The 25413-nt window shown below is 42.8% G+C and overlaps 1 protein-coding gene across 1 annotated transcript in view; it reads right to left on the bottom strand.

Annotated features, from left to right (window-relative positions):
- The window catches only part of CAPN13 (calpain 13), a 131122-nt gene that overhangs the window by 51572 nt on the left and 54137 nt on the right, over positions 1-25413 (bottom strand). The window contains exon 2 of the mRNA XM_033125215.1: positions 3538-3770. Within this exon, the coding sequence (XP_032981106.1) occupies positions 3538-3770 (233 nt within the window). The remainder of the gene's footprint in view (positions 1-3537; positions 3771-25413) is intronic.

Genomic DNA, 25413 nt, shown 5'->3' with positions numbered 1-25413 from the left:
TGGAGCCGCCAAGAGGAAAACAAAGGTGTACATGTCTGCAAACGCAGCGGCCCAACAGGTGCATTAGGGGTAATCACCTCCCTACATCTCCTCCCACTGCCTTCCCTACAAATAGCCGGCCCTCTCAGAGGGCTAGAGAAGTGCACTGGGGCCCAGGTTCTCTGGATGGAGGCACCAAGCCCAACCCTCTGCTGTCCCCATGGCTGGACAGCACTGGGGAGTTCTCCCAACACAAGCCACTAGGGCAGAACTCTGCACAGGACCACCGAAGGAGCGACTCTCCCAGTTTCTAAACAACTTGGGACACTTCAATGGCTTTAACTATCCCCTCTCCTTCTACTGGAAACAGGAAGTAGAGGTCACAGTGGAGGCTTGTTGCCACTGAGCTGATTGATGCTTAGACACTCCACTCACAGAAACTAAAGAAGAATGTGGAGGCCATGGGGTTTGGGGACCAGGAACAAAGTCCATGTTGCTTAGCTTTCTCGACCCTCCCTCAGCGCAGGTCTTCTTCTTCACTGTTTTTTCCTGGTTTCTCCCCTGTGATCAGTAGAGGAAGGGTGTGTGTACTCGAGAGTCTGTTCAGACAGACCTCGTGTAGAATCTTGTCCTGCATTGCTCTCTGGGTGACCCTGAGCAACTTCCTTTCCTTGACTGAGCCCCAGTTTCTTTGTGTGTAAAATGGGAGACTCAAATGATAAAGCGATCAAGGCACTAGCTTCTATTATGAAACCCTTACGGAGGGCTAAGTGCTTTATTCACAGATCGTCTCTCAACAGCCTTGCAAAGCAGGAGTCCTTCCATTTTACAAATGAGAAAGGATACGAAATACTTAGCACAGCGTTGGGCAGGGAACATGTTCAATAAATATTGATTCTCCTCCTTCTGTAACATTTGCAAAATTACAAAAGCCATGCTCACAGACAAACCTAGAGCCTCAAATCTGTTTGTTATTAAGCAACATAGACTAAAAATGAATTAAGCAATCAACTCAAAGATGTTAGAAAGAAAAAGGCAAAAAGAGCCTCGCAAATACAGGAGGAAGGAAGTGGTAAAATAACACAATTAGTGAATTATAAAATAGAAAAACAGCAAAATCAACAAAGCAAATAAATTGCTCTGTTTGGGGGAGAAGATATATATAGACCCAACTTTTAGCATTTGTAGTAGAGAAACCCAAATAAAAGTGGAAGTAAAAATAGGGTTTTAGCAATATAAAAACGTGATGTAAAATTCTATATTTATCAATTTAAAAATACTGATGATTTTCTGATGAAAATTAACATGGCCCCACATCATTCAAGTTCATAAATAACCTGAAAGATTAATAACCTTGGAATAGTATTTTAAAATAATCAAAGAAATATTTCCCTAACATCTCTATAAAGGCTTCTGCGTACACATATTTTCCTGCTGAATTGTCTCAAACTTTCAGAGACTAGACAATTCCATTGTCACTTACATTTATATGGGCCAAAGAGGAAACCATGTATACCCTTCCAATAAATGCCACGAGGGCATTTGATAAATACACTTTCTCTGATTTACCCAAATGATAACAATTAAAATTAAAAAACCAAAATTTTAGCTAATTAGGAACAGAAATATTTTAATGCTATAAAAATTAAATAGCACTTATCTCAAATCAAAAGTCAACAGTCAACATCAAGTTTATGGGCAAACACTGGACTTGTCTACATGAAAGTTAGGCACAAAACCAGCATCTAAGTCTCCTGTCCTCTTTGGCTGCCTGTTTCCTCCCCACCCTGGGCTTTAGCAGGGCATTTCAGATGATCAAAAAAGAGTAAAGGTAGGAAGAGACAGAAATGATACCCAGAAGCATTTTAGCCTGCTAAGCTGACTTATTGAGATAAGGACCACAGAGAAAATAGGTAAAGACGGCTGGGAAGATGGGAACGCTTTGGGTCTGGGAGTCCCCCTGTCCATAGGTAGGCCAGCACGCCAGGGTAGTGAAGTCACTGGCAAGGGGCAGTCTCTACCCTGAGTGTGACTCAGAATCACCTGGGGGCTTCACAGGCTTGGGGACCGCGGGGTCCTACCTCCCACAACTTGGATTTAGCATGTCAGCCAGAGGCAGAGCTCAGGATTTACATGGTCTCTCAGACGATTCCAAGGCCCAGCCATGGTGAGGGAAGGTTCAGAGAAGCAGAGGGATTCCTTCCAGGTCCTCCAGGAAGCAGGCTAGGAGTCAAACAACCTGCTTCCCCGTGCCCAACTCTTGCCCACCAACCACGCCAGCGGGCAGGCGCTTCCTGACTTCAGTGTTTTCCGATTCTGTGAGAGAGACTGGCCCTTTGAATTCCTGAAACATCCATTGATGCAGAAGGAAGTTGTGCTGGTTGATTTCGTGTGTCAATATGACTGGATCACAGGGTGCCCAGATATCTGGCTACACATTATTTCTAGGTGAATCTTAAGAGTGTTTCCAGATGACATCAGCATTTAAATCAGTGACCTCAGTAAAGCAGGTTGCCCGCCCCACTGTGGATGAACATCACCCAGTACATTGAACAAAACATAACAAAAAGCAGAGGAAGGGAGAATTCGCCCCTTCTTTGCCTGACTGCTGAGCTGGCACATCAGTCTTCTCCTGCCCTTGGACCGAGAATTGCACCATCGGCTCTCTTTGTTCTCAGGCCTTCCCTCTAGAACTAACCTACACCACTAGCTTCCCTGGGTCTCTACCTTGCAGACGGCGGATTGTGGGACTTCTTCCAATTCCTCATAATAAATATGTCAATAAAATACATTGATATATTTCCTGTTAGTTATATGCTACAGGATACATATATCTCCCATTAGTTCTGTCTCTCGGGAGAACCCTAATATAGAAGCCATTGCAGTAGTCAAACTAAGTAAATTTAGGCACTTAGTTCTGCATTTTGGAGCTCCTTCTCAATGCAAAGTTTGGGGCAATCTCTGCTATATTAGATATGCCCGGAAACTCAGGTAATGCAGGGACCCCTGGAATCTTAGAAAATACCCTCACTGAAGGGACACCAAATTCAGCACTCTCCTGCGATTGTTTCTGGAGGGGTCTCTTCCATTGTGACATCACTTGGTCAATTGTGGATAGTGATTCCTGCATTCTTTTCAAAGGCTTCCCCAGATGGTGTGCTGCTTTTGGATGAGGGAATACCAGGTTTAGCACACTGGCATTTAGACACAGGCCCTTTCAGAGGGTGGCCAGAGTTCAGGCTGGGCCAGCTGGCAGCGTCACTCACTCCCTTTTCTATTTTTGCTAAAGAGCTTTACTTTATTGGCATGAAGTTCTTTTGCTAAATGGCAACTGGCTGTTGGCATGTTTACACTCTGTCACTTTCTATTACTTGTTGCTTTCACATTCACAGCCTACACTCATATCTTTACTTTGCTAAACCATTCTTTTTCTGGAGAACTCATTTCGGTTCCAAAGTAAAAACCAGGCTGGGGTCCATCCTTCTTTCGGTGGGCGGGACCACGGAAGGCGGCTCAGAAGGCCCAGGAGCTAGGTGTGTGCCTGGGGAGCTCACTCACCTTTGGCCGCTTCCACGACAGGCTGGGGAGGGGTGTCTTCTGGAGCACCTTCATGCCAATGGAAGAAAGCTCAGCAGGGAATGTGTCATCCTCAAATAGCAGACCTCTTCGTAGGCAGCGATCCCTCAAGGAGTTAAAATCCTGGCCCTTGAACTTGATGACAGAGGTCTTGTCTACAAGCTCCTGGTTGTATGCCATAACTCTCCTCAGAAGACACCCAAGGTCTTTTCCTTCTGGTGAGAAAAAAAGATATTTTTAGGGATGAGACATTGAGTGTTTTGCATCATCAATGTGAGCCCTGGAAGGGCACTCAGGTGCCCCCCACCATACGTGAGGGGACTGAGACCTAGATCAGTGCTCTCCGTGGTAACACAGCCAGTTGGTGGGTGAACCTAGACTAGAATTCAATCATCCTTCCTCCCAGTCAGTTTTCAATCCTCTGTCCCAAAGAGCTTCTCAGAGTGCTGTATGTGCACCAGAGATGATGCGGGTATTTGTACATGAAGGAACATTTATTGAGTACTGACCTTGTGCCAGGAGCTTTTCGGAATGCTGGCAATCCAAAAATAAATACGACATGATTTTTATCCTCCAGGGGCTCATTATCAAGTGGGAAAGATAGATTAAACATTTCAACAACATTTAACATTTTATTATTCAACAGAAACTGTCTAATTAAAAATGTGCACAAAGTCCTGTGGACATAAAGGAACTATGAACTGCCAAAGACAGTCCAGGATGACTCTCCCACAGGCAGTAATCTTTGAATTGGGCCATAAAGGAAGAAGAATTTGCCAAGTGGAGAAATGGTAGGTATATAAAAACTGTCCCTCCAAGTACCCTGAGGAGCAAGTGCAAGAAGGCCCAGGAGTCGGACTGGAAAGGTCATAGGTGTTAGAGGGAATGGGAGGAGCAGGAGGGGACAGAAACGTGGAGGCTGATGACAGGGAGTGTTGGCAGAGATGGCCAGGCAGGTAGGTGGGTGTTAGCACACACAGACCCAGGGAAAGTTCCCAGCACCGAATCTCTACCTCTGTAAGAGGAGGGCCGGGCGAACCAAAGCGAGAGGCTGGCCATTCCCGGCTGGCAAGTGATAGAGTTTATAAAGGGACACTTACATCGGAGGCACGTCTTGAGCAGCAGCCAGACACAAGGGACCCTGGCACTGTTTGGCAGCTGCCAAAGAACTATACAGGGTAAAGGAGGCAATAGTCATGGATACTAGTACATGATTGCTATGAGAAATTGCATGCTTGCCCAGGTCAGGACAACAACCTGTTCCAGGAACGAGCATATGGCAGGAGGCAAGGGAGGAATGTTGATTTGTATCAGAATAAACATCAAAGCCACCTCCGTTCTGGCCTGGATCCAGCTTGTGGAACAGACAGTGGTCACATCATGGAATAGTACTCTCCTCTACAGTTGGAAAGCTAGATTGTGACATGTTTTATATCTCGCAAGCGGTGCAGGGCCATCGAAGACGTGGGTCAGGTCTTGGTTTAGGATTGTAGAGCAAGTGGGAGGCCGCGTGGAGGGGGATGGGTAGGGACTGAGACAGGAAGGCCACTGCTGCGTTTGTCCATGGGCGAGAGTGTTCGGGTGTTAGCAGTGACAATGGTTGAGACAGATCCCACTGTCATTTTGTAGGTGGAGCCAATAGGGTTGGATGACGAATTGAATATGGGAGTCTAGGGTAGAGAAGGTGGGAGAGGGAAAGAAGCAGCAGTGTGGCGAACATTCCAACGGGTTTCGGAGCTTGCTTGCTGCTCTTACCTACCAATTCGGCAACACTGAGTGAGTATTCAACTCTGTGAACCCATTTCTCCGCCTGACGGATTGATGACACCAACCTCTTAGAGTTCGTTGTGGTACTAATGAGGATTGGCCTAACACACCCAGCAGAGTGGCTGGTAGACAGGAGGCACTCAATCAATGATGGTGCCCTAATCTCTTTAAAGAGATGTCAGGAAGTCTGGGCTTTCTGGTCCAGGAAACCGTACGAGTGTAAACACCATTTTACCAAAACATACATCACATCCTCCATCTGTGAGACAAGCTGACTTGGATGTGAATCCTGAAGTCACACTTACTAGTTGTGGGACTTGAAAAAACCTCCTTTGGCCTGAAAGCCATGCTTTTTACGTTTCTTTGACCAGGGTCTGTTTAGGTGGCACAAAAGATCCCAAGGTCCATATGTCCTATCCATTCCCACTTCAAGTGATGGTAAAGATCAAAGAGGAAGATAAATGAACAACTCATAAAAAAGAATATGAGCTTGCATCAAGATCTTGGATTAAAAATATGCAAAATTAAACTAACAGCTATTTTCTTACAGTTAATTTATAACAATAGTACATTGCAAGTCATTTAGACAGCACAAATCCATTAGCAGGCTATCACCAGTTAAGTGGCACTGTACCCACATGTTTGGAGGGAATTATGCATACAGTTGTCTAGCAAACAAGGTAAGAATAGTCTATATTTGAACTGTTAGGTTGAACCGTATGAAACTGTCGGTTTTGTAGGTCAAAAAAGGTTGAATGGAGTCCGTTTCACATGGTTTAACCTAAGGTAAAAATGGTTGAATACAGGCAATTTCAGTTGATTTAGCCTAATATGACATACATTTCTTCAGTCTAGTTCTTGAAAAATGGCAGGTGAAAATATGTCAATATTCCTCACCACTCACTATAGAGTAGAGGAGAGCCCACAGCAAATTATATAAATAGTGCTAACGCTGAGATGACAGTAAGGTATCATGCAAGAGCAAGAAAACAGTAATAGATTTGATTGTCAATTCAAGACAAAGACAGTGACACCTGATGACGGAGAGTTGGGAAAACCGTGGGTCTTCAAACTCTGCACGTGCTTGGGGACAGTGGAATCAATGCAGCATTGCTAAGGCATCTACCTTCCAGTAAAATATTGGCTCATAGTGTGTGACAAACTCCAGCAAGGAGCTCATTTTAGTTTAGAAAACCAACTTATGGCTGCCCTTAATTACACAACTACGGGACGGCCAGTAAGCAGCCCCATCATTGTATGTAAAAGTGAGTCTCAAGAATTTGGCTTGACTCCTCTATCAGAATCTTGCAAAGGCCCTACACTTGGGGATAAGTTTCTAGGCCATCTGCTATTGGATAGTGGACTGACCGACTTTCGGAATCCCAATCTAAGACTCACTTTACACATTTGTGAAATGGAGGTAGTGATTAATATGCATAGTACAGGGTAGTGAGACTCAGAGGAAACCACGCTTGTCAAATACTTTGCACGGTGACTGATAAATAGAAAGCAATTAATAAATGATGGTTATTAGTATGACTATTATCATCATTGTGACCACAAAAGGATTGTGCAGAAGCCCCGCCCCCGCTAGCACAGGCACTTGCTCTTGTGAATGACAGGCTGGGCTCAGCGGGGCATGGAGGAGTGACGGTTAGAGGTGAGGCATCAGAGCCATGGCCTGAGCTCTGCTGTGGCTCTGCACCCACTAAGTGAGAGCCCAGGAAGGAGCGGAAGGGCTCTGGGGACAGGCGGCAGAACCTCGTGTCTGTTGCCAGAGGAGGCGAGCTGCTCTGGGAGGGAGGAGAATCTTGACCCGGAAAGTGAAGGCAGGAGGGAAAGGGAGCCCCCCACACACGCAGACCTCACACCTACCAGGTTCACCTTCTTTCTCTCTGGATGCTTATGGTTCTGTCAGGGAACAGCCTGTAGACTCACTTTCTTAGGCAAGAAGGAGGTACAGAACTTGACAACATTTCACTCTTGTGTGCAGTAGAAAAAGCCAACCAATTCTCCCACCTGTCACTTTGGGGAGGGCTTTTGCATGTTTCTCCTCTACCTTACTTGCCTCACTTTGCAAGATAAGCAAAGGCAGGAGAAGACTCAGCTGCCTTATTAGAAAAAAAGAGAGATGAAATGTCTACCTGATAGTCAGGATAAAAATCTGTCTCACTGCTGGGTTATCTCTTGGGTCAAGCAAGAAAAATGGCACAGGAAGAACTAAAAAGAAAAATGGCAAAAATAATGGATAAAAAGTTCTTAATGCAAGAAGCTGTGTGAGCTAATGAATCAAGACTCAGAACTAGGATGATAAGCCGGCAAAAGGTGCAGCTGATTTAAATTATGAACCCTTACACAAAGATAGGAATTATTATTTATTTCTCTCACTCTAATAATCTTTTTTGCATTTCTCCACTCCAAAATGCACAGTTGTAGGAATACATAGGTGGATTATCTAAACTATTTCTGCCAGACACAGGATAAGGGCATATACAGATAAACCTCCCACATGTGTTTGTTTTCTACATGAAAATTCACAGGCTGGGCTATCTTTGGACACGGAGAAAACCAACATGTGTAGGTGTGTGTACAGATGCTCTTAAGATAACTTTAATATATACTAAGCAACTTCCTGTGAGTTTTCCTAAGACCTTTTTTGAAGAGTAGTCCTCATCCTTTCAAGACAAGTGAGCTTTAAATATATTTAAGAAGAACAAAAATTCCGCTCCCCTCCCCCGCCAATGGGTCTCTCAGTTGGTAGAAACTTTTTTGAGGATGGTTAAACAATAGGTAGGCAAACTCTTTATACTATACAAACCATTAAAATCTTTAATTTTAAAATTAGATCACTTTTGATACATAAAAGAGACCATGTAAGCTGTGTAGGTTATGAAGTATAATTACATGATTACATGAGCACCCATGAACCCACAGCCCAGCCTCTGAACTCACCAACACTGCTCTTCTCCTTGATGCCACTCCCACCTCCCCCAAAGGAGACCACCGCCTGAATGTCATGTTTATCACTCTCTTGCTTTTGTTAAAAACTAGCTTTGTCACATATGTATGTATCTCAGCATTGCTTTTTTTTAAATTTTGGTTGTTTTATGGCTTTTAAAAAATTATGTAGGAGTTCCAGTTCCTTTATGGCAATGTGAGTAGCCCCCTATCCAGCCCAGCTTTATTACTGATTATAACTATAACTTCTGGGGAAAATAAAACAATTACTTGAGAACCCAGAAATGGGAGGAGAGGGGGGAGGAAGCTAGCAAATTGTAGCGGGAAAGTCAAAATTTAGAAAAGAAACAAGAATGAGGGTGGATTTCCAGTTTTTGTCTTTCTCTCACACATCTTGCCACAAGGATAGGCTCCAGTCATGAAATGGCCTGGCATAGATGACTGACGCTTTGATGAAAACCCTGCCATCTCTCTGGCAAAAGAGTTCCTAAAGACTTGGGGAGGGAACTAAGGGGAAGAGGCTGAGATGGGATAGTGCCAGAGAATGGGATCGTCTAATTCTATGTATAAACTTGCATTAATCTTAGCCTAACCCATCTGTCCTGTGGATGTATAGGACAGATCCAAACCAGCAGAGCAAATGCTTAAAGAAATGAACTGAGATTTGATCACATCCTACAGAGGATGAGCTGGAATGCATAGACAAATTATCGGGTTGATTGCCTACGTTATTTAAAAAATAAACAATCTTTAGAGGGTTCTAATGGAATACAAAGTCTACGCAGTGTAAGGCTCACTTTGTCCAATATAATCTCAAACTACTCAAAATAAAAAGAACTAAGAGAATGTGACCCATTCTCAAGAGAAAACACAATCGGCAGGTGCCAACTCTGCAATGATCTAGATGTAGAAATGATCAGATATTCTATATTCAGTAAAAATATATTTCAAGAATAAAAGTGAAATAAAGCCATTTCAGATAAAGGAAAACTAAGAGAATTCATCATGCAGATATGCTTCAGAAGAAATGATAAAGGGAGTTCTTCAATTTAAAGGGCAATCATAACAGGGAAAATTGAATTTTCGGGAATGATATACAGTAAATATCTGAGTAAATATATAAGACTATTTTTCCTCTTAAAATAATTTAAATGTGTATATGTTTAAAGCAAAAATTATAACATTTTGGAGAGGTTTCAATGTATGCAGACGTAATTCACATGACAACTATAAAAAGGAACAGTGAATGGGGATTAAACGGGCCTGTATGGTTGGAAGTTTTCCGTGTTTTACATAAAGTGGTAAAATCGAATGTGAAAGATTGGGCATGTGTGTTATAATCCCTCGACAACCACTAACAAAATAATAAAAAGAAATATAGCCAAAAAACCTGATAGATATGCTGAAATGGAATGCTAAAACATATTCAAATAATCAAAAGAAGTCAATAAAGAGGAAATAGTGGATAAACAAACAAACTAAAAAATAAACATAAAATCCAATCACATTGACAACTAAATTTAATGTTAATTAAGCTCCAATTAAGGGGGCAGGGTGGTGGTGGACGAGGATAAAGGGGATCAAATATATGGTGATGGAAGGAGAACTGACTCTGGGTGGTGAACACATAATGGGATTTAGAGATGATGTAATATTGAATTGTGTACCTGAAATCTATGTAACTTTACTAACAATTGTCACCCCAATAAGCTTTAATTTAAAAAAAAGGCAGAGATTGACAAAGTAGATAAAAAGCAAGACTCAACTATACGCTGTCTGTAAGAGACACATTTTAAATACAAAGACACAAATTAGTTGAAAATAAATGGATGAAAACAAATATACTATACAAACATAAGAAGGATGGGGTAGATATTAATAGATTGATCAAATAGTCTTCATAACGAAGATCACTGTTAGCGATAAAATGGGGGCATTTAATATTGGTAAAAATGGTCAGAAAGAAACATAAATCATAAATGTTGTAGGCACCTAATAATAGAATCTGAAAATATATGACACAAAACTTAACAGAATTAAATGAAAAAGAAACAATTCCAAAATTATGGTAGGAGATTTTAGCACCCATATTTCAGCAATTAACAGACCAACTAGAAAAAAATCAGTGAAAACATAGATCTGAATAACACTATCAAGCACCTTGACGTAATTGATATATATACTACAGTACATTTAACTGCAGAATATAGATTCTTTTCAAATGTTTAAGATACTTTCAACAAAAATTGACAATATGCTGGGCCATAAAACAATATATTTCCAAGGATTGAATCACACAGAGTATGTTCTAACTGAAACAGAGTTAAAATTAGAAATCAGTAGCAATAAGATATTTAAGAAAATCCCAAATATCTTCAAATAAACACTTTTAAATAATTAATGAGTCAAAGATGATATCATAAGGGAAATAAGAAAACCCAAAATAAGTAGAAGGAAGCAAATAATAAGGACAAGAGCAGAAATTAATAAAAGTAAAAACAGTAGAGAAAATTAACAAAGCCAAAATTTCTTTGAAAAGACCAACAAAATTGGCAAATGCAGAGTCAAACTAGTTACGGACAGAAGAGTAAGAATGCAAATCACCAATACCATCATTGACAAAGGGCTTATCACCACACAATCTTATAAACATTAAAGGTCTAAGAAGAGGCTACTATGAACAAACCAATGCCCCAAAAAAAAAAAAAAAAAAAAAAATCAATGTTATATGAAACGGATAAATGTCTTGAAAAATACAGTTTACCAAAGTTGATATAGGAAGAAACAGAAAATCTGAATAATCCTATAGCTAATAAAGGAATGGAATTTGTTATTAAAAGCTTTCCCCCAAAGAAACCCCCAGACCCAGATATTTTCACGGGTAAAATCTATTATATGCTCAAAGACATAAAAATATAAACCTTACACAAACTTCTTCAGAAAATAGAGGAGAAGGGAAAAATTATTTTATTAGGTCAGCGTAACAATAGTGACTCATAAAGGAATCTACCCCCCTGGAAAAGAAATTATGGATCAATATCCCTTATGAGCACAGATGGCAAAAATCGTTAGCAAAATTTTAGCAAATCAGATCCAACAATATAAAAAGGAAAAGAAAAGTAAAAGAATAATATATTAAAAGTACCATGTTTCCCCAAAAACAAGACCTCATCAGACCATCAGCTCTAATGCATCTTTTGGAGCAAAAATTAATATAAGACCTGGCATTATAATATATTATGTCATATTATATTATATTATATTATATTATATTATATTATATTATATTATATTATATTATATTATATTATATTATATAGACCGAGTCTTGTTTTAATATAAGACTGGGTCTTATATTAATTTTTGCTCCCAAATATGCATTAGAGCTGATGGTCCGGCTAGGTCTTATTTTCGGGGAAACATGGCAAGTTGAGTTTATTTCAGGAATGTAAAGTTGGTTTAACCACTGAGAAAAATCAACCAGCGTAATTACCATATTAAAAGGCTAAAAAGAAAACCAATCATTGAATTAAAATTATTTGATAAAATTCAACATATATTTTTGATAGAAATTCTCAGAAAACTAGAAAAAGTAGGTAACCTTCTCTAACCAATACAGGACATCTATGAAATATCTACAGCTAACATATTAATTATGGAAGAGTATTCCCCCGCCTTATGATCATAATTAAGGCGAGAATATTCACTGCCTTTATTTAATATTGCACTGGAGGTTCTAACCATTTCAATAAGAAAATGAAAGTCTAAGAGATAAGAAAGAAGAAAAAAATGGACTTTGATATTTTGATTGTAGAAAATGCTAGAATATGTGCATTCAAAATAACTACTAGAACTAATAATTGAGTTTAGCAAGGTAACAAGATACAAGGTTAATATAAAAATCAATTGAATTATTACATACTAGGAGCATACAATGGAAAACTAGAAGCACCAAAAAAGAAAATACTTGGGGGGAAAGATGACTAAGGCATCCAAGATCTCTACATCAAAAACTATAAAATGCTGCTGAGAGAAATTAAAGAAAATCTTAAATAAATGGAACGATATATCAGGTTCATTGATTGGAAGGCTTAGTATTGCAAAGATGGAAATTTCACCCTAATTTATATAGATTCAATAGAATTCCAACCAAAATTCCTTTTTTGTTTTTTAGAAATTGACAAGTTGATTCTAAAATTTAGATTTAAATATAAAGGATCTAGAATAACCAGAGAATTTTTTTCTAAAAAAAGACAATTTGGAGGACTTAGTCAATCTGACTTCAATACTTGTTATAAAGCCATAGTATTGGCAAAAAGATACATCATTGGAGACCTATAGAAAAATAAGTCAGTGGAGAAGAGTACATAATCCAGAATAGACCAAATCATATATGGTTAATTAATTTTTGACAAAGTTTCCAAGGCAACTCAATGGGGATAAAAATGTCTTTCAGAAAATGATTCTGGAACAGCAGGATATCAATATGGACAACAAACAAACATGAAACCCTACTTCATACCATACAAAAAAATCAAGTCAAAATGACAACATGGAGATAAAACTTTAAATTATCATAATTTTAGAAGAAAACATAAGAGAAAACATGTGCAAACTTGGAGTAGGTACATTCACAACACATATATCAAAGGACTTGTATCCAGAATATATAAAGAACTCATAAATCAATAAAAGAAAGATAACCTATTAAAAATTGTCAAAAGATTTATACAAATACTTTACCAAAACATAAAAATAGACAATAACCATGCCTATTTTAAAATGCAATTGCATGAAAATAGGTAACATGAAAAATGTTCCACAGGGTAAGTCATCAGAAAAATACAAATTAATACCACAGTGAGATACCACCATACCCACTGGAAAGGCTAAAATAAAAAATACTGACCATACTATGTGTTGGTGAGGAGACGGAACTTTCATATACTATTGTAAAATCATACAACCACTGAATAAAATTTTTGGGTTTAGGGTATGCACATATTCAACCTCACTAAATACGACAATTACTTTTCAAGATTGTACCAATTTATAATCTCACTAGCAATGTAAAAAAGTTCCCATTGCTATAGATCCTCACTAACACTTGATATTGGCAGGCTTCTTATTTGTATCCATCTGGTGGGAATAAAGTGGCAACTCCTTACAATCCTGATTTGTTTCCCTGATTACTGGTAAGATAGAGCATCTTTCAATATGTTTATTCTTCATTCATATTCCCTCTTGTGTAAAATGAATATTCATATCTCATGCCCAATTTTCTATTGGATTTTCTTTTTCTTATTGATTTGTAAAAATTCTTTACTCACTCTGGATATTCATCTTTGTCATATATGTTGCAAATATCTTCTCCCTGCTGATGGCTTATCTTTTTACTTCTTTTACAGTGTCTTTGATGAACACAGATATTCTTCACTTTATACAAATACAAATGTGTTGTGAATATTTGCTTAGAAGTTTAATTTTTTAAGTTGAGCCAAATGTTAATTCTTATGGGAATTTAATATAAGAAACTCTAAGATAGATTCTCTTTTCAAAACGGGAAGTTTGTTTGTCATTAACACATTCATTTCCCCAAACCACAGATTTAAAAAATTTTTTTAGCTCTATAATAATACTTTTAAGAAGTATGATATTCATAGCAAAATTCTGAAATGGACTTGCAAAGAAACACTTTGAGAACTTCAGAAATAATGCTCCTATTTCTAAAAGCAAATATAGGCTTGCCAAAACCAATTACTTAACTTTCTCTTTTTCTGTTTATTTTTCCAAAAATAGAGTTCCTATTTTAGAGGAACAGGAGAATAATATGTGTATATATATATATATATATATATATATATATATATACGCACACACACACACACATATACACACACACACACATATATGTAACATATGTAATATATGTGTGTGTGTGTGTGTGTATGTATGTATATATATATATATATATATGACTTGTATCTGGAATATACAAAGAACTCCTATAAATCAATAACAGATTATTAGTATACAAATTTATATATGATATATTATCTGAGGTTGGATGATGTACATAGTATACAAAACATATGAAATACATAAAGTATATATTTTATAGACATATAGTATATCTTGATTTTTAAAAAGTATTTGGAAAAATATCTCCCTTTTTCCCTGTATATAAGTTGGTGAAACCAGACTAGATTGCTAGACTGGGTAGGTTGCATCCTGTAGTATTATACAGTACAGAGGTACAGTGTAGAGTACAGTAAATAGAATTCACAGTTTGAATCAGAGATTATGGATGAATGATTCTGGATTATCTTGGAATTCTATACTATAATAGTCACAGAATTCTGTTCCTTATCCTATCCTGTTTAACATTTTTATCTTGGTCCTGGATGAAGATGTTGAAATGAAAATGAAGATGCTTTTCAACTCTTTCATCATTTTTAGTGATAGAAAGAAAGAACCAAGCAGATGGCAGAATCAAAATTCTAAAGGATCTCAAAACCAAGAAGATAGAATTTACCAAGGAAACTGCAAATCTGTCTTCGCATTTAAAAGTTAACTGTGCAAGTAAATAGTGAGTGGGATCAGCCTCGGCTAAATTTCACTTTGAAACTATTTTGTATGCTTATTTGACTTCCCATTTTAAATGAGGCAGGCAGTACTGTGAAAGGTTCGACACAATCTGAACTGTTGTGACAGCAATAAGGTGTTGGTCTATACGGGATAGCTCTAGACCCCTGTACAAAGCTGCTCTTGACCTCACGTGGACATGTAACCCACGGTGTTCGGTTGGTTCTGGGGGCCACATTTCAAGAGGTACATCAGAACTCTGAATGGTACCCAGAAAATGAGGTAGAGTAGCACATGGCATCTAGTCAGGAAACAGTCTGCTCACAGCAGGGTTTCCTGGCATGTAGTTATATCTGTCTGTGAAAGGTGGTGACTTTTTCTGCTTGGCACAAATATGCCATCAGCTAAACACGTCTGGAACCTACAGATCACTCCCTGGAAGTTGGAAATCCAACAATTTTAAATGGGAGAAAGACAGACTGAAGGACTTACAGTGACTCTCAGAATCAGCCCTGCAGTCCTGTTCCCCAGTCCTCCAGAATAATCCTGGTCTGAGAGAACAGGGATGTAACCACCTGGGGTCCCACAACCGGACTTCCCCTTGCTGCTCTGACCCCCAAGGTTATGGTCTTGTTTGTAAAACTGGGCTTTGTCTTGTCCTTTCAAAATTCTTTTTTAAAAAGACATCATGGAATGGTGGTCAAGAGCATGTGGAATCAGGTTGAAACTGTGGTTTGAATCCAGATGTTGCTTAGTGATTGAATGACCTTGAGCTGTGCCCTTCATACCTCTGAGCCTCCTGCCTTACATATAAAATGGACTGGAGTTGGTGGTGATAAAACCAGCCCCACAGCACTAGGTGGATATTAAATGAGAAGATTCTTGTAAAAGGCTTGGCATGAGACATAGTAAAAACTATGTGGCATGTCTCGTGACCATAACCTTAACAGAATTCTCCCTAGGTGCCCATTGCTCTGGCCCTGAACTTGAGCCCAGTAGCTGGGGCCCTGTAACCTGCGGTGGGCACCCGGGCATTGGCCAGTCACCTCCTAAACTTCCAACCATAGGTTTCTCCAGCTTCCCAGAGTTGTGTTCAGTAGAGTAGCCACTAGCCACCTGTGGCTATTGAGTACTTGAAACATGACAAGTGCAACTAAGGCACGGAATTTTACATTTTATTTCATTTTAGTTAATTTCCATTGAAATTTAAATCTCTACACAAGGCTAGTGGCTGCCTTATTGGACAGCACTGAAGAGCTGCAAATGGCACAAGTGACCACAGACCAAGGAGGGCATGCACACTTTTCAGTGGAATAGTCAAGCCTCAGTTGGATGATGATAAAAGGCGGTGCAGAAGCATCCTTGATGGGGGCAGGTCCCTTTCAACTTTGACCTGGCGGTGGGGTTCTCTCCACTCAACTGCTTTCCTTCAACATTGTGTTTTTGCACCAAACCACCCAGTCACTTTCTACCAGTGATACGATAGGACCAGTGCTAGAGGAGGGACAGCAGCTCCCCCGGCCTTACAGTGGCAGCTGCAGCGCTTGCCTGGGTATCCAGGATGAGCTTAGCACATCCCAGCAACAAAGGGTGAATCCATCTGCATTTTGTTTTCAATCAGCTAAGACACAGGAAGCAGCGTTCATTTGTTCCCTGCTGGGGAGTGGTGCATATAGCTCTCTCCTGGCTGGTGTTTTTCAGAACAATGGAAATAAATCTGATGTAATGTAGCAGAACACGACAAAGGACGGGTTTCCCCTTAACAAATACTCATTTGAAATGGTGCCCAAGCCCCGCACGAGCAGCGATCTATTTCCCACAACAGTGTTCCGGCAAAATCCATTACTAATTCCACAACTCAAATTAAAACTAACAGAGCTTGAAGGCTGGGGCTGACACTCTCTCTGCTGACAAGGAACAAGGTGGGGGAAGGGGCTTGGCGCACTCGTGTGTGTATGTGTTTAATTACACTGTTTAACACATCAAGAATAATGTAGCCACCCGAGTGGAGAAAATAAGGCACTTAACTGCTCTCTGGCGGTAAAAAGCCCTGTGCAAACCACTTTTAACTATATGCCACCTGGGCACACCTCAGGGCTTTGGAGAGAGAGAGACAGAACAGAGAAGGGGGAAAGCCAGGGAGAGAGGTAGAGTAAGGGAGAGAGAGAATAGGGGGTCAGAGAGAGGGAAGGTGAGAGAGACAGGTAAAGGGTGAGAGGAAAAGAAGGGTTGGAGAAAGGAAACGAGAAAAAGAGAAAGAGTGAGAGAGAAAGGAGGAAGGAGGGAGAGAGAAAAACAGAGGGCGGGGGAGAGAAGAGAGGTAGGGAGGAAGAAAGAGAAGACGGGAATTTTCCGTATGTGCAAATCTACTGGTGAGAGTTGAGGAGGACACGTGACTGCTTCTCAAGGAGAGCTAGCAGAATGAGGCAGCGTAAGGGTGAGAATGAACACAAATATTAGGTTTTAACATAGCGCTTTCCCTGGGTCACTTCCTCACTTCAGAATCATCTCAGTGAGTTTCCATGCCTTGGGGGCTCAAAAGCCACGGGTGGGGTTTGTAGCCCCTGGAAAGGCAGGCCTCAATGGAAAACATGCAGGGTTTACTTTGCAGAAGTGGAAAACTGAGGCTTACGATCAAACAAGACAAGTTTGGACAGCGCCTGGAATAGACTCCTTTCCAGTCCCCAGCTTCAAGGCTGGTGATCTGGCCTGCAAGCAAAGCATGTCACCGTCCCCACCAAGGGGCATCTTACTTTCTGTTTTATTAGTGCTGAGAGGGGTCTGAGATAATCCCTAATCCAACAAGGGCCATGGGAGAGGGAGAAATGAAAGACGCCTCATGCGTGACTTCAGATTTAGAAAGCTCCGAAGCTTCTCAGATTTGGAACAGGTGCCAAAGAAGTAAGTGCCCAGAGTAGAGCTATCCATTGCCTGCCCGTGACTCTGGGGTCAGCCACGGGGTGACTGCTAAGGAGATGAACATCCTGGCATGAGCGAGGCAGAAAGTACACCCCACTTTCTCTGGCTCATGGGGCAACCCCATCTTCCTCTCTCCCTAGAGGCCTTACCTCGTGGACCCAGCCACTTCAGGAACTCAGGGCCTAAGGCAGCTACGGCAGCTCCCAGGAACCCCCGTGGAGTAGCAAAGGGAACGTTTGCACTGCAGAGAGGAGACTGGGCCAGCCACTGCTCAGTTCTAGCCTCACTTTCCACATTTGGAAAACCAACAAGGCGAGACACAGTCTGCTTTTCATCTATGACGTTCTGTGTTTCTGCAACTGAGAAGGTGGGTTCTTATGGACCCACATAACGTGTTGTTGGGCAGATGATGACACAGGACCCCAGTGAATATATTATTCCTTTCAGTTAAGTTTAGGTGCATCTTGTGCAAATACAAAAAAAAAAAATGAAACTTGCCTTTGCATGGAAGGATCCTCCTTTCCCATCCTCAAGCATTCTTTGATTAATTGTCATTCAATTATGAAAAAAAGGCCTATAGGAAGTTCCTCAGTAAACTGTTGATGTATTATAGGTTCTTTCTGGGTTCTATAATCCAGAAACATCTCGTAATATTTGACGTGATCCTGGATTTCTGGGCATTTTTTTTTTCCTCCATGAAGAGAGGATATACTTCCCACTTGGCTGATCCAAGCTCCCTCTTAAGCAAATTAAGGGACTTAGGATGTTGGGGCCTGTCATGTAGCAAATTATGATCTGGGTCTAAGAGCTACTGTTTCTGACACATAGTCCCCCGGTAGCCCCAGACTGCTCGTATCCCAGAGGAATGAACCAGAAAGGCCTTAGACAAGCACTGCATATTGAGTTTAGGGCCTTCTTTCTTTCTTTTTTAAAGGTGGAAGCTGATACCACATTTAGATAATCGGTTTATTCTTAAAGGATTTCCTCTTGGCCTATCTTTTTAGGCTTTCAATGACGGGAGACAAAGAAATGGAGCAAATGGATGAGACAGAGACAGAGACAAAGACAAAGAGACGGGGAGACGCAGGCAGAGAGACTGAAAGACAGACAGTCTGGAGATGGAGATCTTGAGGAGGACTGAGAGGGCTGAGACGCAGGGATGGACAAAATCCACTAATGGAAGGTATTCTCAGGCAGTCCCAGCATCCTTGGTGCTGAAATTGTGTCGAAATAGCACCATGCTTTCTGACCCTCAGATGTGAGCACTCAAAGCACACCCAGATGTGCAATGGCTGAGACCCCCTGCTGGAGCTCTTTTGAAATCCCCCCTTGCAATGACAGAGGTGAGATCCAGGCCACTGCTTCTGGCCACAGCACAGGGAAAAGGGCAGGGACACCAGCAGCTGGACCTCTGGCCCAGTTACCTTGGGCATCTCAGTCTGTGCCAGCCATACCTGGGCAGCTCGGGCCTGGGGGGGCCACAGAGGCACATGGGCAGAAACTTGTGCTGGGAGCCTGGTTCTGGCTGTGTCACTGGCCCCTTCCCATTGTCGTGTGGGGTGGCAGGGGTGAGGAAAGAGGTACAGTAGCACCAGCAGCCAAGCACTTTGGCTAACGGAGAGACTCCTTTTCTAAACAGCTTGGGGACATACGACAATGGTATGGCCCAAGAAAACCCAGACAAACCTACTTGCTCAAAGACTTTTCTGAAAGTTTCCATCCAAGCAAATAGGGTCGTGCTTATGAGGTCAGGAACAGCAGGAAGGGAAAGGTCTTTTAAAAACAAGAGCTTTTTGAATTAAATATGTCAAAGACCATCCCGAAAGTGAATGAACTTAGAACACAAGTGTGTGGAAATGTGTGTATGAGTGGGTGACAAAGAGACCAGGAGGCGAGGGGGCTTTCAAGCCTCCAAGGGCTCCCACGCTCGTGCCTTCATGCTTTCCCACCCGCACTCCTAAGGAATCTAAAAAGGCCAGAGCATTTGAAGACAGGAGCTAGGGTAAGAAGGACAGAGGAGCAGAAATGGTCTGGGAGCCGGCTTGTGAGGGGGGCTTTGGGGAGGTGGTGGGAAAGACAGGCCGGGGGTGGGATGAGGAGAGACTGCCTGCAGAGCCTCAGCCGGAGATGGTGGAGATGCTGCCAGAGGAAACCTCCTGCCGGGACTACCTGCTAGAACAGGTGAGGCAGGCAGGGGCCGTGGGGGAGGCTTGTGCCTGGCTGGGCAAAGTGACCTGGTTGAGGGAGAAGACAGGGTTCATGAACAGTGTCAGAAGACGGCGACGTGGGATCAGGACAGCCTCCGAGTTGAAGGAACATGCCTGAGGTGGCCCGGGAGCCAGCCCATCCTGAATGCCTCTGTCCTGAGTTTCTGCACCAGGCAACGCCATCTGTAAGTTTCTTAACTTTAGCTCCCGAAAGGAAGTTGGAGATGTCAGAGCAGGAGCTGCATGAGATAGCTTAGCTGGATGGCATTCATTTCCAGACAAGGACTCGAGTGGGGAGAAGACAGAATGTTTGCACTAGGAGATCCAGAAAAGCATTCCTATGACCTCTCCCACCTCAGGCCAGCGAGAGCTAGTTGGATCCAGATGCGGGTCACTGGCTGCATCTCCTGAGGGCTGTCGTGAGGTCAGTTCTGATGGAGACATACTCCTCAGGGTCTCTGTCCACAGGCTGTGATGGGGGCTGCTCGGTTCTCTCAGCGGCGTGGGAGGTCCTGGTCAGGCTTGATTCACAGTCAGGGGAGGTGGACACGGCCGGGCTAACCCAGCCGGTGATCAGAGGGCCGAGTGCTGCCCAAGGGACCATCCTTTCAGGGAGAAATCAAGCAGAGGTCCTGGCCACTCTGTTTTAAAGGTCCCTTATGGCTGATTGTGGCACAGCAAGAAGACTAACCCCAGGGCGTTGGCTGCCTTCCAGCTCAAGGAGTCAGAGGCAGCCTCTCACCCAGGGCCCCTACCTTACAACAAGATACTTCTCTCATTGTAAGTACAACTCTGCCAGAGGTGGGTGGCAGTGGACAAGCCTTGGCTTCCACACCCCTACACCATCTCGGAAAAATTTGCATGTGCTTATTGGCTAACTAGATCGTTTCTGAGGCAACTCAGGGGCTGGAAGAGATGACTTTCAGCTGCCTTTCAACATGAGTGTCACAGATCACATGGGGCTGGGAGGCCCCGCAGGGGTCACCTTATTCAACAACCTTAATTACTAAGTCAAGGAAGTAAGATTTGCCTGAGCTTTACTGGTTGCTTACGGGGAGAAGCAGCTTTACACAATGGTGAGCACTCAGGGCCTGCAGAATTTTGTATTTGAAAGGTTTGTGCAAAGCAAACAGTAGTCCATGGTAGAGAAGAGTCCCCTGAGAGTTCAGGGGTCCAGAGCAAAGACAGACCGAACCCAGGGCCGCCAGGTTCCAATGCAGTGTTTCCAATAGCCATTCCATAAGGACAGTAAGTTCTGGCCCACTCCGTTTGACCAGTTTCTCTGTTTTGGTCTTCTCAAAGCCTTTATATGTAAATCTGAATCATGACTCTCCAAGGGGGGAAGAGTAGGAGGCAACAGTAACCCGAGTGTTTGATCCTAGAACCTGTACATGGAGGAGCTTCCAGCATTAGTGTTTCATGCACCATGCTTTAGGAAGCACTTGTCCAAGAGGTAGAGTCCCACCTCTCAATGGCATGTTCTGCCTCATAAAAGTTTGAGAGAGTGAAGCAGCCACTCAGTCTGACCTTTTCCAAACATGGAGGAGAGCTGGGATGGACTAGTGTACCTAAGGACCTCTTCATGTCGTCTCATGGGAGAAAGAGGTGACTCCCTAAGATCAGCGAACAATAGTGCCTTGCACAGGCCTAGTGATGTTAATAATTTGATCTGTGTGGGACAAATCTTATATGCCGTCTCAGGTTCTCTTCATGTCACCTAGCTCTGGGACTCTTAGTCCTCTTTTCGGCCCCAGGCAAAGAAGTGGCTCTTCTTACCACATCTGGACTCAGATGAGGTACCAAAGCTCAAGGAATGGAATCTGGATTTCCCAGTGACCACCACAGGGGCCAGATGGCACAAACCAGAAGTTCAGGAGAGCTAACTCCTCATGGGGCAACTTTGAACAATGGAAAATAGGAGACAGAATGGAACTAGCATGTGAATTTCCTCTCCAACCTCTCTCAAGTAGACTCTCCCCAGGCCCAGTGTTTGTGCAAAGCCAGTGCACAGATGCCCTGCTTTGGCCAAGGGGCCAGCTGTGTCGGTTTGTGAAGGTGACACATCTCTTGGATTGCTTCCCATCCTCCTCTCATTTCTCATTTGCTGCCCTGGTAGTGCACCTCCCGGTGAGGTATGAGCACTTAAGCTTTGCCTTATAGAGAACCCAAGCTCAAATAATAGTGATTATAATAACGAAATTTTTTTGAGCATTTACAATGTGCCAGGCTTGCCTATGTCCGAGTGGGTGGAGGCCTCGGTGTAAGATGTTCACAACCCTCAGAGCCTACAGCAGCAGATTACCAAAAGGAAGGCAATGCCTTCTATGGCCAAGAGGATGATGTGTCATCTGGAGGCTCGAGTCTCCTAGGCAGACGGCACCTCCCGTTCCCGGCACCGCTCCTCACGGGCCTCCTGAAACTGAGCTTTGATACGTATAAACTATTCCATTACCCCTTTGAAAATTCTGGCCGGCACCATACCCTGCTCACAGTGCCATGCGTCATGCAGGGTCTCTGGTCCCACGTGGACACAGAGTATGGTGAGGCCAAAGAGAAACACCAATGGAGCCATGGATAGGGGGTTCATACCACTATATTCTCGCTGGCAGCAGGGTTGGAGATACAGGAAGCAGGATCCACATGATCCGCAATATGCCATTCGCTTCTCTGCCAACCAACCAACTTGTCAGCGTGGCCATGGCAGTTATATTAGTGGTTAATGGCTAACCGGTTACAGCGATGGCCAACTAGTTATAGCTGATGGCCATCTAATAACTGATCCTAGAGCCTTTACATGAAGGAGCTTCCAGCACTAGTGTGGAAAGGAGCCAGCACCTTTCCACGTGAGGCCAAGAGCCTGGAAACTGCGCTCTGGTACTCCATCCCCTACAGCCTAGTACTTTGCATATATTATCTCATTTATTCTTTTCAACAATTGTATGAAGCAGTTGCTGCCGTTACCACATTTTAGTGATGATGACACTGAAATATAGAGAGAGTAAGTAACATGTCCAAATGGTAGCATCATATAGCACATACGGCAGAAGCAAGCACAGTGCTGAACACAGAGCAAGCCCTCAGTGCCAGTAATGGGGTCATCAATTTGTAATTTCTTGATAGCACCTTTTATTCTAAGGTATTTTTTCAAGTGAGTCACTCACTAAATACAACAAAGTAACCAAGGGACAAGACGGTACCAGGAACAATATAACCCTAGCTCTGTCATTTGCATCTGGTAAGAGCTTAGCAGTAAGTCATTCACCAGGTACCTCACTTTTTTCCATCTACAGTTTGGGGATATATAACTCATGTTACATATAACTCTTTCCTATTACACAATTGGCGGATCACTCTATTTTCTTCAACCACTGTGCTAATAATTGAGTCCTCCTGTAGCTATCACCCACAAAAACAAAGTTTAGGTCCAGCAGGGTACAGGTGGGACAATTCAGGAGGAGATGCTGACTAAAGATCCAGTCAATGCCACCTGGGGGGGTCAGCAAAATTCTGTTTGTATTCCAGGACAGACAGGGCAGTCGGTTTGTCATAACCCAACTGTAACTACAAAGGAACAATACCTGCACTTATCCTAATCTGGTTAGCTTGGGTTCAAGCAAAACAGCTGGAGCTTTCTCCCTGGGAACAGAATCACATCTCCAAGATCACGCAACTTCAGCAGCCACAGAGGCACATGCATTTCCCGTGAAGCAGCTGGAGGGGTATGGGAACCCCTCTGAAGTGGTGTTGATCAGTCTTTTGTGATTAATCCAGATTTTTCAACTTTGTTTGTATAATTATCAAGCAAGATCATTAGAAAACAAAAGGCAAGGCCTGGGCCCCATGCCTCCCCTCAGCAAATATTTACTAAACATGGATTATGGATCAGAAACTACACATGGGGGAGCAGACAACACAATTCCTGCCAGCAGGGTATCCCTTATCGTCGATGTAGCCCTCACGTTTGTGACTTTGAATGAGCAGAACGCAAAGGAGACTCAGTGATTAAGAGATGCTCTCACTGTATGAAATGTGCAAACTTATGTTATCTTCTCGTAGGGAGTCAGCTCATCCTTTGCCCTAGCTTTCCTTAAAGCTTACCCTGGGCCTGCCCTGTGGCTCAGGTGGTTCGAGCTCTGTGCTCCTAATGCTGCGGTTGCCGGTTCAATTCCCACATGGGCCAGTGAGCTGCACCCTCTACAACAAAGATTATGAACAGTGACTCTCCCTGGAGCTGTGCAGCCATGGCTGCCGTGGGCTACCGTGTGCTGCCATGAGCGGCCGGCAGCAAGTGAGTGGCCGGCATCTAGCCTGAGCAGCTGTCAGCCGGAGAGAGCTGCCGTGAGCCACGACAGGCGACCGACGGCCTCAGCCGGGGGGAGCACAAGGCTCACAACACCAGCATGGGCCAGGGAGCTGTGTCCTACACAACTAGACTGAGAAACAACGGCTTGAACTGGAGGTGGGGCGGGGGGAGGAAGAAAAAAAAAAGCTTATCCTTGGACCACAGCATCAGAAGCACCCAGTTTTCAGAGCTACTGAATACATATCTCTGGGAGGTGGAGACTCAGAATCTACATAATTAAGACACTCTCTGGGGAAATTCTTATGGTCACTAAAGTTCAGAGCACTCTATTGGTTCAAAGCCCTGGGAGGTTGCCACTCACACCTTACCTGTTTCCTAGACAGGTGAGTCTGAGGGACTATTCAGGCTCAGCAGCAGCAGCAGCAGCAGCAGCCTGTGGTGTGGAGAATCGCAGGCTCTTTGGAGAAGCCGCAGACAGGTAGTGTTGGCAGCACTGGCATCTGTTGCTTCCTCCCCGTAGGCTCTTTCTTATATAAGCACACCAGGTATTATTGCCCCACCTTAGTTAAACAATGACTACAGCAAATATTGGGACAGCGCCTTCTGGAGAGAAGATGCCAAATTAAACTGCAGAATCTTCTGGATACTTCGCCCTAAGGCAATCTCTACCTTACTTCCTGGAGCCCCTAGCTGCTGATTTCTTGGCTGCTTGCGTTGTGAGTTTTTCATCGTTTCTAGATATTTCAGTTTCCTTAATTTCCTTCAGGAAATTGGTGTTTCTACGAAACCGACTTTGGGAAGCAACCTTCCTGCATGCCTCCTTCTCATCCAGGGAAGTGCCATTGCCATGTGTCTCACATCAAGGGCAGCTGCTGGAGTAAATCCCATCACCTGGTCTTTCTGTTAGAGAGCGCATCTTCTTTCTATAAATAATTACAGAATACATTAACCCCTGAGCATGGTGAGACTAGGGAAAGTCTCACAACATCCCAGCTTAATGGATCAGGAGAAACTGATGAGGCGTGGAAAGCAGATGCTTCCTGACCCAGAACCCTGATAGTGAGGCACACCCATGTTATAGGAGAGACTTTGGAAATCACTAGGCACTGATGTGACTGG

Source organism: Rhinolophus ferrumequinum, chromosome 13 (assembly GCF_004115265.2).
Source record: "Rhinolophus ferrumequinum isolate MPI-CBG mRhiFer1 chromosome 13, mRhiFer1_v1.p, whole genome shotgun sequence".
Taxonomy (NCBI): domain Eukaryota; kingdom Metazoa; phylum Chordata; class Mammalia; order Chiroptera; family Rhinolophidae; genus Rhinolophus; species Rhinolophus ferrumequinum.
The sequence above is the reverse complement of the archived record's forward strand: the minus strand, read 5'-3'. Positions and strand labels throughout refer to the sequence as shown.